Source organism: Schistocerca nitens, chromosome 8 (assembly GCF_023898315.1).
Source record: "Schistocerca nitens isolate TAMUIC-IGC-003100 chromosome 8, iqSchNite1.1, whole genome shotgun sequence".
Lineage (NCBI taxonomy): Eukaryota > Metazoa > Arthropoda > Insecta > Orthoptera > Acrididae > Schistocerca > Schistocerca nitens.
The window spans coordinates 574,710,532-574,727,599 of record NC_064621.1 but is presented as its reverse complement, the minus strand read 5'-3'; the positions used below and the strand labels follow the sequence as shown (position 1 = coordinate 574,727,599).

Below are 17,068 nucleotides of genomic sequence, written 5' to 3'. Positions count from 1 at the left end.
TTTTCTCTTGGCAGGGGAGTGTGCGTTGATTTGAAACTTGCTGGCAGATTACAAGTGCGGGCCTATCTGGTACTCGTATATGGGACGTTGAGCCTCGACAGGCAGGTGCTCCATCGACTGAACAATCTAAGGACAACTCGCGACCTGCCTTCTACTCTTCCTACCTTTCAAAAACAACAGAAGTTCTTCTGCATACATTACGAGACTAGCACTGCTGGAAGAAAGGAAATTCAGTAATATTTAGAAAAAGAGAGCTAATTCTCAGTATCGATTTCATGCAGTATGGCACAACTTCTATAACAACGTTAAAATGGAATTTATATTGCTACTGCGGGTACTTCAGTTCTCCTTTCCTTCTTTCTTTCATTCTACCGATAACGGAAAGGGACAACAAGATGTGTTAAAAGAAAACGCCTTACATTAGTGGTTGGTTGCTGTTTTTATACTGTCGCCTTTAATGCCTCTTCGGTCTTCATTTTTAGACAATTTGCAATTTCTCGAAATCACTTCACAGGTATACCGGGATTGCCAATTTGAACAGACCAAGGCATTTTTTTCTCTATCCTTGCCCACGTGAGTGATCCTCTGGCTGTAATAATCACGTCACTTACCAAGCAATCAACTCTAACATCCATGACTTCTCAGAACATATTATATATTTTGGCCACAGAGTGCAATCCTTGTTTTCTCCAGATATAATGTAGTAACAAGATTACCGCTAGAAGATAGTATCTCAAAAGTAATTGTAAATCCGAAATATTGTTCCGCTAAATACACAGCCTCGAGATGTAGATATCTAAGAAGGAACTCTTACTGTACATAGCTAGAATATCATTTTCTATGTAATCAATTTTACCCTTGCTATGAATAAATAAGTAATAAAACGATAATAATATATTTATTTCATGTCGCACATCTCCATGATTAACTAAATAGAGGGAAAGACCTTAACGCGAAATAATAAGGCTCAAAATCTGTATTCATTACTTACAGGTACATACCTATAGTTCGGTATCAAGTGTAAGTATTTAATTTAGCTGTTCGCAGCTGTACCATCGATAATGCCCTGTTGTCTCTTTGCGAAAACTGATCGCAGTCAAACAAGTACTTACGTCATCACCAAATCCACATCTGGCGTACGCCTTCTGCCTTTCAGTATGTTCAGCTGGTCGTGGGGCTTTATCAGCGAGAGGGACTTACAAATCATACGGTATATAAAAGGAGTATTGATGTGTTTTGGTTGCACTTTGACAAAGCAGAGCTGACAGTAAGTAACTCTCTGTTTTCCTGGCGCTGAATGTTTCTGATTCGTTTCTCCTAAAGTGCGGTGTTACATAGATATATATGTTGTGGGTTTACAATACAGATCACTAATAATTATACTGGGCACGTATTTCAAATGTTCACAAGCAGCATTGAGACTTTATCTAGACGAAGTGACGTACTTGATTATACTGGTCTACCACTGATTAAGTAGCTGGTATAAGTCTGAGATGGTTATGTTCATTCATCTTAGGCAGTAACATTATGCTTACTTAAATAGTAAAATTAGTGTAAAAGCTAAGTTCTTAGAAGCGATGATAAATTTTACATCTTTTAATATGTATTCTATGTGTTAGTCTCTTCCCATGCAGTTTTTTCTTTAGATTGTCACACACTAACAACGGCATTGTAAGTTGCTACTTACAGTAAAGATACTTTTAAATAAAGCTTACCATTTACAATTAGATTTTCTACAATGGTGCACAGAAAATCCTTGTTCTATGGCTAAAGCAAATAACTAAGTGACTGTGACACTAATATGTTCCAAACCTTCTCGATATAGCCTAACATTATTTAGCGTATCACATTTTCCTTTCGTTTTAAGTAAATATTAGTTAATAGTGCTGTTAGTTACAGGAAAGATACCTTTCAATAAAGATTATCGATTTACAATTTTTAGACTATTGTGATAACTAAGAAAGAAACATTTCTGAGAAGTTTATGTAATCTCTTTGGTTATTGGAGATTATAGAAATATTTGAAAACATGTATTTACAGTTCAGGTTGTCATTTACTATTTATTTTCTCTTTTCTCTTCATTTTCAGCCCATTCGAATTCCTCCATTACATCCAATGGATATGATTTTTGAAGTCATGGAGTATACAGGTTTCTCAGTATTCTCTGTCCTCCTCCTATGTCTAATGGCTCGCATAATTGAAAATGTAGCTTAAGAAACTAACGTTTATGGTCACGAGAATTACTTAATCAACTCGTTTCTCTTATAGCGCAGACAAAGGATTCACAGTTTGACCCAATACGCTGTGCGCCTGGACGTTTGCTTTAAAAGCTCTCACAGAAAAATTCCACAGCGTTTGCCTGTCCTCATTGAAAATGCACGACTCTGTTCTGCAATGTGGTAGTTATTTGCGGTGCTATTGTCTTTGTTAATTGTTGTCAGGTCGGCAGGTAAGCACGACTCGTTTCTGCTACTATACACCACAGAGGCCGTAATGTAAAACCCATGATCGCAGTTTAACACAAATTCTCTATGACGAACTGTTGGTGGACAGCGATAAAATTTTCCTATTCTTTCAGCAGCTAGGAACTCTCATTATTTGACTATTCTTTTAGTACTACCAGTAGCAGGCAAACTCCATGTGAAATAATAAGTAATAGAAGAATAAAATTGTATAACAACACACAGAGGCATTATGTGTTAGGTATTTCCGCTTTGAAGGTATCATAAAATCTATGTTTGAAATGGGGGTCATATATATATATATATATATATATATATATATATATATATATATATATATATATATATATCTGATGAGACTGTAGCGGTCAATTATAGACGTGTTTCCTTTGGCCACTTGAGATCTTTGACCACTGATCAAATTTTATGGTTTATCTGAAGTTTCACCAACGTGAGTGGCAAGCAAAGCCACAGATTTACTTTTGATTGTTGGTGACCATGGCTGGAGTTCATCATCAGCTGTGGAAGGAGAATTCTTCATATGGCGAAGGTGAAACGTGAGATAATAACCGTCGACAGAAGATCCTGAGAAAAGCACCAAAAAAGCCAGGACGATTTCATGTGTGTTGCTGTGTCTGACTTCGTGTTTCCGATTCAGGAAATTATCATTCTCTTTATTCCACCAGTACCAAGAAGGACCTCTCGGATTTCAGTCGAAACTTAAAATCCCCTGAAATTTTATAACATATACCAATTTCTATTCAATGGTTTACAGCGAATCACGAAATACTAGAACTTTTTCTACTTTATGTCTTTATTCTATTTGATACGGTAAGTCTGCTGAAGATGAATTTATCTATGTTCATGGGCACGCTGTAAAATACCTGTAAACACAAGAGTAATCGTACGGTGAATGTAAAGACTGTACCTCTCTACCACACACGAAGTCTGACCTTGGGACACTGTAGCTACTACCTGTTCTTGTGCAGATGATGGCTTCCTCTGTGATGATGCTGGTGCCGCTGCTCTTGGCTGGGCACGTCCTGGCTAAGTCCTGCACCCTGTCGGACGCCTCCACAGAGACTTTCAACGTCACCACAGTGAGTACCGGACACTTGGCTGTCTGCTTGTGGCCAGACACCCTGCGACACAATGCACAGCAGTATAGGCTACTCCTCGTGCTGCCCTCACGACCTCCAGAGCAGAGAAAATGTGTTTTGTACATCCTCCAGACTGTATCACCTATGTAAAACTGTATCAGTGTGTAGCATTAAGTTAAATTTCTGTTAGGTGTACTAGAAGCTCTAGCGAGACTGTGCAATAGATGCAGACGTGCTGTGTGTGTTGTCCGCAGGCCCACAAGACGTGGTACCAGCAATACCGTTACCACTCGAAAGAGGTGAACCGCCTGGGCTGCCTCATTCTCACACAGGACCCTGGCGAGGCTGCTAACCAGATGACGCTCAGTGGCGCCTTCAGCAGGGACCCGTCGTGAGTACCCCTATACGAAAAAATTCAGCATCTCGCAGGCATGTCAGCTATCAATGGCACTACAACCAGAATTAAAACTTTGGGCTTCTTACCACACTGACAATGAGACACCTGATGTTCGCCGCCAGAATCTTGTTACGTTGTGCAAGAGCGAAAGTCTCTTCCCTCTCGCCGCGCCCCTCGGCCTTCTGTTAGCGAATAACTCATGGTGCAACCATATTACTTAAGCTGATGGCCACATCCAGTGTACATTAGCTGCAGATACGTGGTCAAAGCTAACTTCCTGCCATGTTGTTGTTGTGGTCTTCAGTCCTCAGACTGGTTTGATGCAGCTCTCCGTGCTACTCTATCCTGTGCAAGCCTCTTCATCTCCCAGTACCTACTGCAGCCTACATCCTTCTGAATCTGCTTACTGTATTCATCTCTTGGTCTCCCTCTAAGATTTTTACCCTCCACGCTGCCCTCCAGTACTAAATTTGTGATCTTTTGATGCCTCAGAACATGTCCTACCAACCGATCCCTTCTTCTTGTCAAGTTGTGCCACAAACTCCTCTTCTCCCCAATTCGATTCAATACCTCCTCATTAGTTATGTTATCTACCCATCTAATCTTCAGCATTCTTCTGTAGCACCACATTTCAAAAGCTTCTATTCTCTTCTTGTCTAAACTATTTATCGTCCATGTTTCACTTCCATACATGGCTACACTCCATACAAATATTTTCAGAAACGACTTCCTGACACTTAAATCAATACTCGAGGTTAACAAATTACTCTTCCTCAGAAACGCTTTCCTTGCCATTGCCAGTCTATATTTTATATTCTCTCTACTTCGACAATCATCAGTTATTTTGCTCCCCAAATAGCAAAACTCCTTTACTACTTTAAGTGTCTCATTTCCTAACTTCCTGTCATACGCTGAAGCAAATATTTCCCTGCCCCGACTGCAAAAAAATATTCACTTTCATAGTTGTATAAATGACTGCGAATACTTAGGAAAAACGGTCTTCCGATGAAGATGGAAAATTATAGTTACCCGTGAAATAGATATCATCAAGTAAAACGTTAATGGGGACAGGCCAACAAATGTTTGAACGCTGCACCTCCGGAACACCATTCCACTACATCACGTCTGCAGGCTCTCGAGTAATTTAAGAAGAGACAAACAACGCACAGAGTGAACCAAAACATCACCAATGAGATATGAAAAATTATTATGAGATATTTTAGATTTATGTTCTACGGCGATTCCTTTCAGAGTAATAATGTAGGCTTCATTCATTTGGTTTTATTACCCAAACCACAGTTTGTTCTGAAGTACTAGCTGCACATAAATGAGGAAGCATGTAATACGTTATCACCAGAATGTGTGACAACAGAGAATAATGCAACAATGCTCAGACGAAACACATACACTTTTACCACAATGTGGTCAATCTGTTTAACGAACTCTGTGAATCCTAACACTCTGGCACTTCGGCAAACTCATCAGCGGCAAAGGTATTCATACTGCTATGTAGCACCGATAACGTGTAGGTAAAACTGATGTAAAACAGATACCAGTCTCAGAATAGCAGTGCTGAATGCAGGCTTGAGGGCAAAGAGCAAAATGGCCAGCTGCAAGTACTATGAGCAACTGGAATTTTTTATTTATTTTTCAAATAAGACGAACACCAAAAACTGTCGTCATCTGCACTGTTGATTTTATTTTCAGTGAAATTTAGATGGATAAGAAATCTCAAGAACTGCAGTTTTTCTGTGACGAGCAACTAATATCAAACTACTCAGAAAATACCGCTGAACCACCTTCGAATTGATTTCGGTGTAGTCGAGTTCATTCTGTGCAATATACCCTGTTATAAACTTAAAGATGTGTCAGTGCCAAGTAAAACAGGCCGATGAAACTCGAATCATAGAACTGCTACAACTTGGTACAGGAGGTAACTGGGAGAAACACACAATGAGACGAACAGAAACGACACTTTTATTCGAAGGCAATAATTACACAGTCACCGGTATTCATGATGGTCTGTTGGATATTACAAAAGGCGGTACATGGTTCTTACTTTGGATGTGTGATCACTACGAACCGCAGTGCATATCTGCAACGTCCTCCCATTATGGCTAGAAGGTTGGTAAGAATTTCTCTCGGTAAGGTGATCCATTCCTCGACTAGCGCGGTTGATAAATGGAGGGTGATAGTTGGTGAATGTTGACATGCTACAACACGTCTCACACATGTTCTCGGTAGTATTTACGTCGGGGCTACGTGTACGGCAATCTATCAGCCGAGTACCCTCTCGTTCCGGGACTTCATCCACCTGCGCTGTTCGATGTGGTATTGTCACCCAAAAATGAGGTCAAAAACAGATGCACCCCTGAAAAGACACAGATGGTGAAGTATTACAGTGTTACAATAATGTTAAAGTGAAAGTTCCTGGCAGATTAAAACTGTTTGCCGGACCAAGACTCGAACTCGAGACTTTTGCCTTCCACGGGCAAGTGCTCTAACAATTGAGCTACCCAAGCACGACTCGCGACATGTCCTCACAGCTTCAATTCTGCCAGTACCTCGTCTCCTACTTTCCAAACTTCACGGAGGCTCCTCTGCGGACCTTCCAGAACCAGCACTCCTGGAGGAAAGGTTATTGCTGAGACATGGCTTAACCACAGTCTGTGGGATATTTGCCGAATGAGTTTTTCACTCTGCAGTGAAGTGTGCGCAGATGTGAAACTTCCTCGCTGATTAAAACTGTGTGCCAGACAGAGACTCGAACTCCAGACCTTCGCCTTTTGCGGAAAAGTGCTCTACCAACTGAGCTACCCAAGCACGACTCGCGACACCTCCTCACTGCTTTAGTTCTGTCACTACCTCGTCTCCTACCTTCCAAGCTTCACAGCTCGGTGAGTACTTCCCGCACCATAACGTTCATTTTCGGCAATACTCCTGACTGCATTACGTCTTCCTACTTCTCTCCATATGAGGTAGGTCCAGCATCGTTTTACGGGATCGTTTCGGTGGTCCACAAATTATGGCATGGGAAGGCATAAAGCTGCATGGACGTACTGACCACTCATCAGTCAACCTTGCAAATCACTGGTGCCCCATATGCGTCTTTTAAGGCGTGCATTTCGCCCTGACTTCATGTTTAAGGCTGACATTGCGTAAACTGCGAATTGTGCAGGTGGAGGAGGTCTTGAAACGAGAGAACGTTCAGGCCATGGATTGGTCTGCACGTTAGCCCCATTTAAGTTCTATCGAATACGCTTACGATGCGTTGGAAGGGAGGGAGGAAGGGGGGGGGTATTGCAGCACGTTCACGTGTGCACCAACTACCATGCAGCAGTTGACAGTCTCGCTGGTCGAGGAATGGAACACCGCACCATACTCACTCAATACTGTCTTTGTGGCTACCATGAGACCACGTTGCAGAGAATGCTTGCTGTTTGTGGTGATCTCACCAGCCCGATAAGAAACATGTACTGCCATTCGTAAAGTTCAGGGAACCATCTTTAATCACGGTTCATTTCAGTGTAGTTATTGTCTTTGAATAAAAGTGTCATCTCATTGTGTCTCATTGCGTAATTCTGTCAGCTACATTCTGCGCTATACTGCGGCAGTTCTAAGTATGTTCCAAGTTTCAGCGAGCCGTGTTACTTGTCAGTGACACATCACGTTGAAGTTGCTTTCGCCTTTAAGATTAGCAGGATGTTTCGACATCGTCTACAAGGACAGAAAGTTTGAAACCTCAAAATTGAGGTGGAGAATTAGCTCGTACGGTAGATAGGCAGTTTATATATAAAATACTATTTTATTCAATCGTTTGTGGAGAATAGTAAAGTTAAAGAGATAAAACTGCGAAGAAACAGAGTAACATATAGTAATACTCAACTTCCAAGTCTTGCCTGCTGTACGATTAACCTTACATGTGATGAGGTGTCGTTTGAGTTTCAACGACGGCTGTGGTAACGAGCAACTGTATTTTATATGTTTCCTTCTGGGCTAATGTGGCACTTCTCTGACAGAATATATTTCTTGCTGAAAATATATCGCTAAGCTTGATGCACCATACCCAGTGGAGTACCTTAGCAAGATCAAAAAAGCTCTGTGTACATAAGTTTGCCCTTCTGCAACGCTTTTGTGTCATTAAACCGGTAGTGTTTTGCAGCTAATTTAAAAATCACCATGACGGCCTAATTTCAGAGCTGCTGTCACGGCCGATGTCACTATCGAGGGAAACCGCCTTCACAGTACCTACTACGGGAAGTGTAAGTATTTAGAACATGGTGAGACTAACATACGTCCTTGACAAATTCTGAAATTCACTACAGGATTCCCTACTTTCCGGAAACAATAATAGTCTTCATTATGTCTACGATATATTTGTTATCAGTTTCGTATTTATTTATTTTTTTTACTCTCGTGGAAGTTTTCTTTACCAGTCTTACATGTGTGTTCTAGACGGTGAATTATTGACCGCTGAACGTAACCTCGTGTATGGAAGCGCAGACATTTTCATTGAACACTTCTGCATGGAAACTGGAGGTAAGTTGCACAAAAAGCTGCATAGTGAACTCACACTTTTGTAGACGCCTCTATATTATATACGCATATACAGTGCAACAAATATTGAACACGTAACCAATATTGCAGAGAGTAAACAATGATTCTGGGGTTCACATCTCAATTTCTTTCATCTGTCTATTAACTACTTCGTTAGGTATTACTTACGACGCATCAAAAGTATGACATTTAGCATAGTTTTGTACAGCACAGGAGCTTTTAGTAAATAAGAAAATTTACCAAAGTGCTTATGTTTAGATCTACATCTCCACTGCGTAAGTCACTTTTTGGTAGATGGTGCGTGGTACTTTGAGTACTATCAGTTCCCTTCTTTTCCTGTTCCGAATTATTTCATATAGCTCCGTATGTGAGCGAATTTCTTGACGTTTCATATCGTAGACATCTTCAACGTTAAGAATATAACTTATGAACATACATACTACCTGAAAATGCTTGCCATATTTACGTTATTGGGAAGAGAAAATTGTATAAGTGCTCGTAATATAAGATTCGAGTTGATGTTTCGATATAAGTTAATTTCGTTTACGTATTTACTCTATCGGGTTCCTACACATAGGATTCGATAGATTAACAAATTCAAGTCAGGTAGCAGAAGAAATTTGTTCGTTTACGTACATACAAAATTGAAATAAAGCGGAATTTGCTCTAAACCAACGAAATGCCGCAGCAGTTATGTTCCCCTGGGACGGCTTCTCGTTGCAAGAATGAGGACAACGTATACATTGATGCAGATGTCTCGTTGGCTGTATTTCTCCAAGCTCACGCAGTGTTAGCCCTTTTAAGTACTCCTCTTTCGTTAGGCAGTTCTTTGATTTGCCAACGCCCGTGTGGAACCAGTTCAGCTTTCTCCATGTTCTCCAGTCCAAGTTATGTCAGGCTGGTAAACATTCTGCAGGCTTTACCCCAGCTTGGAGCTGTCTTATCTTAGGTGTCCACATATTTCATTGCTTTCTTGGCTTAGATATTTACTGCAGATCTCTTCCAAGACGTCATCCAGGATCTGAGTGGGGTATATCTATACAGCTAGTGCTTCTAATTTTTTTTCGACTTTCTTCCTTTGGGCATTTTCGGCTGCTTCCTGGCGTATGTCAGGTAAAGCAGTGTCTCTACGCACTACAGTTCATCAACAGAAAATGGTTTCACACAGCCAGTAACTAGCCTTCCATTTTCAGCGATGTCACTATAATATTCCTCCTCTGGGCAGATTTATACCACACCGGCCAGGCATACTCACCATTTGTATGTAATAAGAGCTGATAACCATGTCTACACTGACGCTATATGCCACATCATTCGCCCGTCATAGAAAGAATGTTTCTAAATGGGACACCCCTTCAGTCAGCTTTTGACCACTCAAATTATTTTCCTTAATATAACAGAGACAATGTTTATACACGTGTATAGCTTTCGGACATTCATCGTATGTGATTCACCATACTGTGCCCACTATTCAACATCTTGATTAACATACTTCATATACAGGGTGTTTCAAAAAGACCGGCATATTTGAAACGGCAATAAAAACTAAACGAGCAGCGATAGAAATGCACCGTTTGTTGCAATATGCTTGGGACAACAGTACATTTTCAGGCAGACAAACTTTCGAAATTACAGTAGTTACAATTTTCAACAACAGATGGCACTGCGGTCTGGGAATCTCTATAGTACGATATTTTCCACATGTCCACCATGCGTAGCAATAATATGGCGTAGTCTCTGAATGAAATTACCCGAAACCTTTGACAACGTGTCTGGCGGAATGGCTTCACATGCAGATGAGATGTACTGCTTCAGCTGTTCAATTGTTTCTGGATTCTGGCGGTACACCTGGTCTTTCAAGTGTCCCCACAGAAAGAAGTCACAGGGGTTCATGTCTGGCGAATAGGGAGGCCAATCCACGCCGCCTCCTGTATGTTTCGGATAGCCCAAAGCAATCATACGATCATCGAAATATTCATTCAGGAAATTAAAGACGTCGGCCGTGCGATGTGGCCGGGCACCATCTTGCATAACCCACGAGGTGTTCGCAGTGTCGTCTAAGGCAGTTTGTACCGCCACAAATTCACGAAGAATCTCCAGATAGGGTGATGCAGTAATCGTTTCGGATCTGAAAAATGGGCCAATGATTCCTTTGGAAGAAATGGCGGCCCAGACCAGAGGATGCAGGGACGATGGGACTGCAACATGGGGCTTTTCGGTTCCCATATGCGCCAGTTCTGTTTATTGACGAAGCCGTCCAGGTAAAAATAAGCTTCGTCAGTAAACCAAATGCTGCCCACATGCATATCGCCGTCATCAATCCTGTGCACTATATCGTTAGCGAATGTCTCTCGTGCAGCAATGGTAGCGGCGCTGAGGGGTTGCCGCGTTTGAATTTTGTATGGATAGAGGTGTAAACTCTGGCGCATGAGACGATACGTGGACGTTGGCGTCATTTGGACCGCAGCTGCAACACGGCGAACGGAGACCCGAGGCCGCTGTTGGACCACCTGCTGCACTAGCTGCGCGTTGCCCTCTGTGGTTGCCGTACGCGGTCGCCCTACCTTTCCAGCACGTTCATCCGTCACGTTCCCAGTCCGTTGAAATTTTTCAAACAGATCCTTTATTGTATCGCTTTTCGGTCCTTTGGTTACATTAAACCTCCGTTGAAAACTTCGTCTTGTTGCAACAACACTATGTTCTAGGCGGTGGAATTCCAACACCAGAAAAATCCTCTGTTCTAAGGAATAAACCATGTTGTCTACAGCACACTTGCACGTTGTGAACAGCACACGCTTACAGCAGAAAGACGACGTACAGAATGGCGCACCCACAGACTGCGTTGTCTTCTATATCTTTCACATCACTTGTAGCGCCATCTGTTGTTGAAAATTGTAACTACTGTAATTTCGAAAGTTTGTCTGCCTGAAAATGTACTGTTGTCCCAAGCATATTGCAACTAACGGTGTATTTCTATCGCTGCTCGTTTAGTTTTTATTGCCGTTTCAAATATACCGGTCATTTTTGAAACACCCTGTATACACTGCTAAGCCAAAACATTATGACCACCTACTTAACAGTCTTTGTCACGAAATACATCACTCATTATGCGTGTCAGCGATCCAACAGTTTGTTGGTAGGTTTGTGGAGGTATGTGCCATTGGATGTCTACACACAAGTCATGTACTCGTAATTCGCATGAATCAGTGGCCGCTGATCTGAGTACGGGATAACGGCGCCCAGTATGGACCCAAGTGGATTCCATAAGATTTACATCAGGCGAATTTGGTTGCAGAGACACCAACGTGAGGTCTCTATAATGCTCCTCAAACCACGTTAGCACGGTTCTGCCTCGTAGACACGAATAATTATACCGCTGAAAGGTGACATCGCCGTCGGGGAAGTCATCACGCATGAAGTGATGTAGGTGGTTCGCAGTTGTCAGCCGGTCTTCGGTTGCCACCACAGGCCCCATGCAAGCGCAGGAGAATGTCTCCCATAGCATAATACTGCTCCCACCAGCCTGCGTCTATGTCGCGTTGAATGCTTCGAACCACTATTCACCTCGATGAGAGTGTTTGTGGAGACGTACGTCGACCTACTGTAGCAAATATATGATTCACGCGAAGAGCCGAAACGTTACTTTTGGTGGACGGTCGAATGCCGATGGTTCCATGCCCACTGCAATAGTAATTGACGATGCTGTTGGGTAACGTGTTAAATCTTAGGGGTGGTCTGCTGTGGAGACCCACGTTCGACAATGTACGATGAACGGTTGAAACGTCCCCTTAGAAAAATTATACAAGACTGTGCTTAAACTGACACACAATATTTTTACCGCAACGCAATCAGACTTTCAAAAACCCCTACAAAAGAATGGCCCTGACTAACATTAACCTATACCTTTCACAAATCACTTACCTCACCAAAAATCTTCGTTACTCGAACTACTGCAATACAGCGAGCGCCACTATTGCCAGCTAAATGAAAGATTCAAACTACTGAAGGCACTAACTACTGATAGGCGTAGTTAGCAAATGAAAGATTTTGATAGAGAACAAACAATGTATTTACCTTAATAGTCATAATTGACATCCAGTCTTACAAATTTCAAAACTCCGCCATCTCTCTCCCCACATCCACCACTACTGACGGCTCACCTCCAACTGCGCAACGCTACGCGCTGTTCACATCCAGCTGCCGCTGCCCAACACTACAATGGCAGACAACAATGCAAACTAGCCACAGACTGCACACAGCACACCCAGTGATTTTCATACAGAGCGCTATGTAACGTTGCCAATAAGAAAACATAAACAGCCTACTTACATAGCCCCCATGCTCCCCACAAAAAATTTTACAAATTGTTTTGGGCACTGGCCAATACAGATTTGAAAAAATTTTTCATAATTACAGTAAGAAAGATATCAAATGCACACACTTCTTGATACAATGTTGGTCAAAAGCTAAAATTTTCTCACAGTCCATAAAGACAGTCCTGATCATTCATCACAGTAACATTGCAGTGTTTTTCTCAAAGTCACTTACCTCACCAAAAATCTTCGTTACTCGAACTACTGCAATACAGCGAGCGCCACTACTGCCAGCTAAATGAAAGATTCAAACTACTGAAGGCACTAACTACTGATAGGCGTAGTTAGCAAATGAAAGATTTTGATAGAGAACAAACAATGTATTTACCTTAATAGTCATAATTGACATCCAGTCTTACAAATTTCAAAACTCCGCCATCTCTCTCCCCACATCCACCACTACTGGCAGCTCACCTCCAACTGCGCAACGCTACGCGCTGTTCACATCCAGCTGCCGCTGCCCAACACTACAATGGCAGACAACAATGCAAACTAGCCACAGACTGCACGCAGCACACCCAGTGATTTTCATACAGATTGCTACATAACGTTGCCAATAAGAAAACATAAACAGCCTACTTACACGCTGTGCTCCGAAATACTTGTGCGTGCACCAGCATTGTGCTCATTCGGCAGAGACATCACTCACCATCTATTCTTTACAGAGGGAACAAGCCTCCGAACTCCACGTTCTGTGAAGAGCAGTGCACATTCCACCAGCTTCACCATTTTCGATACACTCGTCCACAATCACTGCGTAATAATAGTCTGCTTATTGTCAGAGTGGCTTATCTCAATGGATTTTCCCATTTAGAGCCCATATCTTTGCTAGGGTTATCCGCCTTCAATGTCTGCTCCACTTACATACTTTTGTTGCCGCCTCAAGTGTCCGCAAAGCCATCAGGGAGCATCCAAGTCGCGCTGGTCAGTGGTCATGACGTTTGAGTTATCAGTGCATGCTGTAAGTTAACCAAGTTGCTCAAATAGTACGCCACAATGCTGTGTAGCTGTGTCAGAATGGCTGGTCTAATCACGTATCCTCTGCTGGCTGTGGAAATCTTGGAGTTGATAAACTGGATACCGGGTCAGCGGAGGTATGTGGATTTCCAATAGTTGGTCACAGAAATGATGGGAGATTCATTTATTTATTCCGTCAGGTACAGTGGCAGTCTTGTCATAGTAAGCGGCTACGATCAGGGGCCATCCCTGGAGTGTGGAGTGGGAATTGAATTCAGCACGTGGACTTTGATGGCACAGACTGCTCACCGTGCTAAGCAATTTGCAAAGTCACGCCGGCAGCTCTAGGGCGAAGATGGTGTCAGAACGCAACATGGGACGGTAGGCAGCTGCGCCGGTCTCTACGGAAGTCTGCGAATGGTGTCACTCTACATTTTAAAAAGGTGTATCGTAATGAGTTCTGCACGTCTAGGAGTGCTACTCCAATGGTAAGTGTAACCCATGGCGAGGAAATACACTACTGTCCATTGAAATTGCTACACCACGAAGATGACATGCTACAGACTCGAAATTTAACCGACAGGAAGAAGATGCTGTGATATGCAAATAATCAGCTTTTCAGAGCATTCACACAAGGTTGGTGCCGGTGGCAATACCTACAACGAGCTGACAATAGAAAAGTGTCCAACCGATTTCTCATACACAAACAGCAGTTGACCGGCGTTGCCTGGTGAAACGTTGTTGTGATGCCTCGTGTAAGAAGGAGAAATGCCTACCATCTCGTTTCCGACTTTGATAAAGCTCGCATTGTAGCCTATCGCGATTGCGGTTTATCGTATCGCGAAATTTCTGCTCGCGTTCGTCGAGATCCAATGACTGTTAGCAGATTATGGAATCGGTGGGTTCATGAGGGTAATACGGAACGCCGTGCTGGATCCCAACGGCCTCGTATCACTAGCAGTCGAGATGACAGGCAACTTATCCGCGTGGCTGTAACAGATCGTGCATCCACGTCTCGATCCCTGAGTCAACGGATGGGGACGTTTTCAAGACAAAAACCATCTGCACGAACAGTTCGACGACGTTTTCAGCAGCGTGGCTGCGGTTACCCTTGACGCTACATCACAGACAGGAGCGCCTGCGATGGTGTACTCAACGACGAACCTGGGTGCACGAATGGCAAAACGTCACTTTAGTCCTATGAATTCAGGTTCTGTTTACAGCATCATGATGGTCGCATCCGTGTTTGGCCACATCGCGGTGAACGCACATTGGAAGCGTGTATTTCGTCATCGCCACACTGCCGTATCACCCGGCGTGATGGTATGGGCTGCCATTGGTTACACGTCTCGGTCACCTCTTGTTCGCACTTGCGGAACTTTGAACAGTGGACGTTACATTTCAGATGTGAACGACCCGTGGCTCTACCGTTAATTGGATCCCTGCGAAACCCTACATTTCAGCAGGCTAATGCACGACCGCATGTTGCAGGTCCTGTACGGGCCTTTCTGGATACAGAAAATATTCGACTGTTGCCCTGGCCAGTACATTCTCCAGAGCTCTCACCAATAGAAAACGTCTGGTCAATGTTGGCCGAGCAACACCAGTCACTACTCTTGATGAACTGTGGTATCGTGTTGAAGCTGCATGGGCAGCTGTACCTTTCCACGCCATCCAAGCTCTGTTTGACTCAATTCCCAGGCGTATCAAGGCCGTTATTACGGCCATAGGTGATTGTTTTGGGTACTGATTTCTCAGAATGTATGCACCCAAATTGCGTGTAAATGTAATCACATGTTAGTTCTAGTATAATATATTTGTCCAATAAATACCCGTTTATCATCTGCATTTCTTCTTGGTGTAGCAATTTTAATGACCAGTAGTGTAGTAAATGGGGTGCAAACTTCAAAATTCTTAGGTGTCTATACCGATGAGAGATTCATTTATTTATTCCACCAGGTACAGTGGCAGTCTTGTCGTTGAACTCCTAAAAGAACTTACTATATTTCCACCTAGAACCATTGAAAATCTTGGGGAGAAACAAACCAGTAAGTAGACATGGTTTGCATATTTTCATTGAGTAACGACATAATGGACAATATTCTGGGGTGACTCGTCTTTAAGGAAGAAAGTCTTCATTGCACAAACACGCGATGCACAAGACGACAGTACGAGAAGGAAAAATGACATTCGTTAAGCCTCATCAGGGTTGCCTTTAGTACAAAATCTGTGCACAATGCCGCAATTAAAATGTTTGATAAGTTTCCAAGTGATATAAAATACCTGGCATAGCGGAAAATTAATTATGAAAACAGACTGAAGAAGTTTCTCCTTGACAACATATTCTGTAGAGCAATTGCTATTGTTGTAATGTCTAAAAATGTGGCGGTTAGGAATTTATATCTCGCATGTATATACTTCATTAAAAAAATTAAAAAAAATTATATATACTACGCATGTAGCCGTATTTACACATTGATTTGTAATGTCAACGAATCGTCCCACATGATTACGATATGTCGCGCAAAAGGTCAGCGGAATATGAAACTAACTAACTAATTCACCATCAAAATACCACAGAGATATTTGCATAAGACGAATATCTCTGTCATTCCTTCCGTGGTTTTTGGTCACTTCGTTCGATTTCCTTCACTTCGTTTCCTTCCATTACACCTCGTCCAACTTTATTTCAGAACATATTCATCGGATTAACTGTTGCATCTACCATATTATTTTGTTAAATTTTTTTCAGATGAGATGACATTCATCTTTACTACCGCCAAGAAGCCGAGTAAACAGCTGGTCAACCAGATATGGAAAGAGGTCGGCGCTCGCCCTGAAATCGATAGATCTAAATTCGAGAAAGTTAAATGTTAAACACACACGTCTCTCAAAGTAAATAAATGAAATTTTGTTCAAGAAATCAGGGTGTATTTTTTCCCTGGTCCTTACCCTCTTAATTTATCAGGTTTGGTATGACTGTATTTCATATTCCACGGTGGCGTAGCTTCTGTGTTCCATAACTCTTGACGTATGTTTCTCACAATATGCACATGATATTAACATGAAAGTCGAATTTCGTCATCCTTGTGCTATATTTTGCTCAAATATTAAGCAAATTCCACACCTTGGAGGTCAAGATCACCGTGATGTGCCTCCTTCAATGCAGTAAACTTGGATCATATTGCTGGCGAAGAGTTCTCGGGCTTCCAGCCGGGTGGC

The 17,068-nt window shown here is 42.4% G+C and overlaps 1 protein-coding gene across 1 annotated transcript; it reads left to right on the top strand.

The window, feature by feature from the left end:
• The first annotated feature begins 1,220 nt into the window (after positions 1–1,220).
• LOC126198507 (uncharacterized) lies at positions 1,221–16,769 on the top strand. The gene is made up of 6 exons (XM_049934891.1): positions 1,221–1,267; positions 3,452–3,562; positions 3,817–3,953; positions 8,157–8,221; positions 8,415–8,498; positions 16,599–16,769. Exons 2-6 carry the CDS (start codon positions 3,452–3,454, stop codon positions 16,721–16,723), a joined length of 522 nt encoding a protein of 173 aa, XP_049790848.1. The 5' UTR covers positions 1,221–1,267; the 3' UTR covers positions 16,724–16,769.
• Positions 16,770–17,068: the final 299 nt, after the last annotated feature.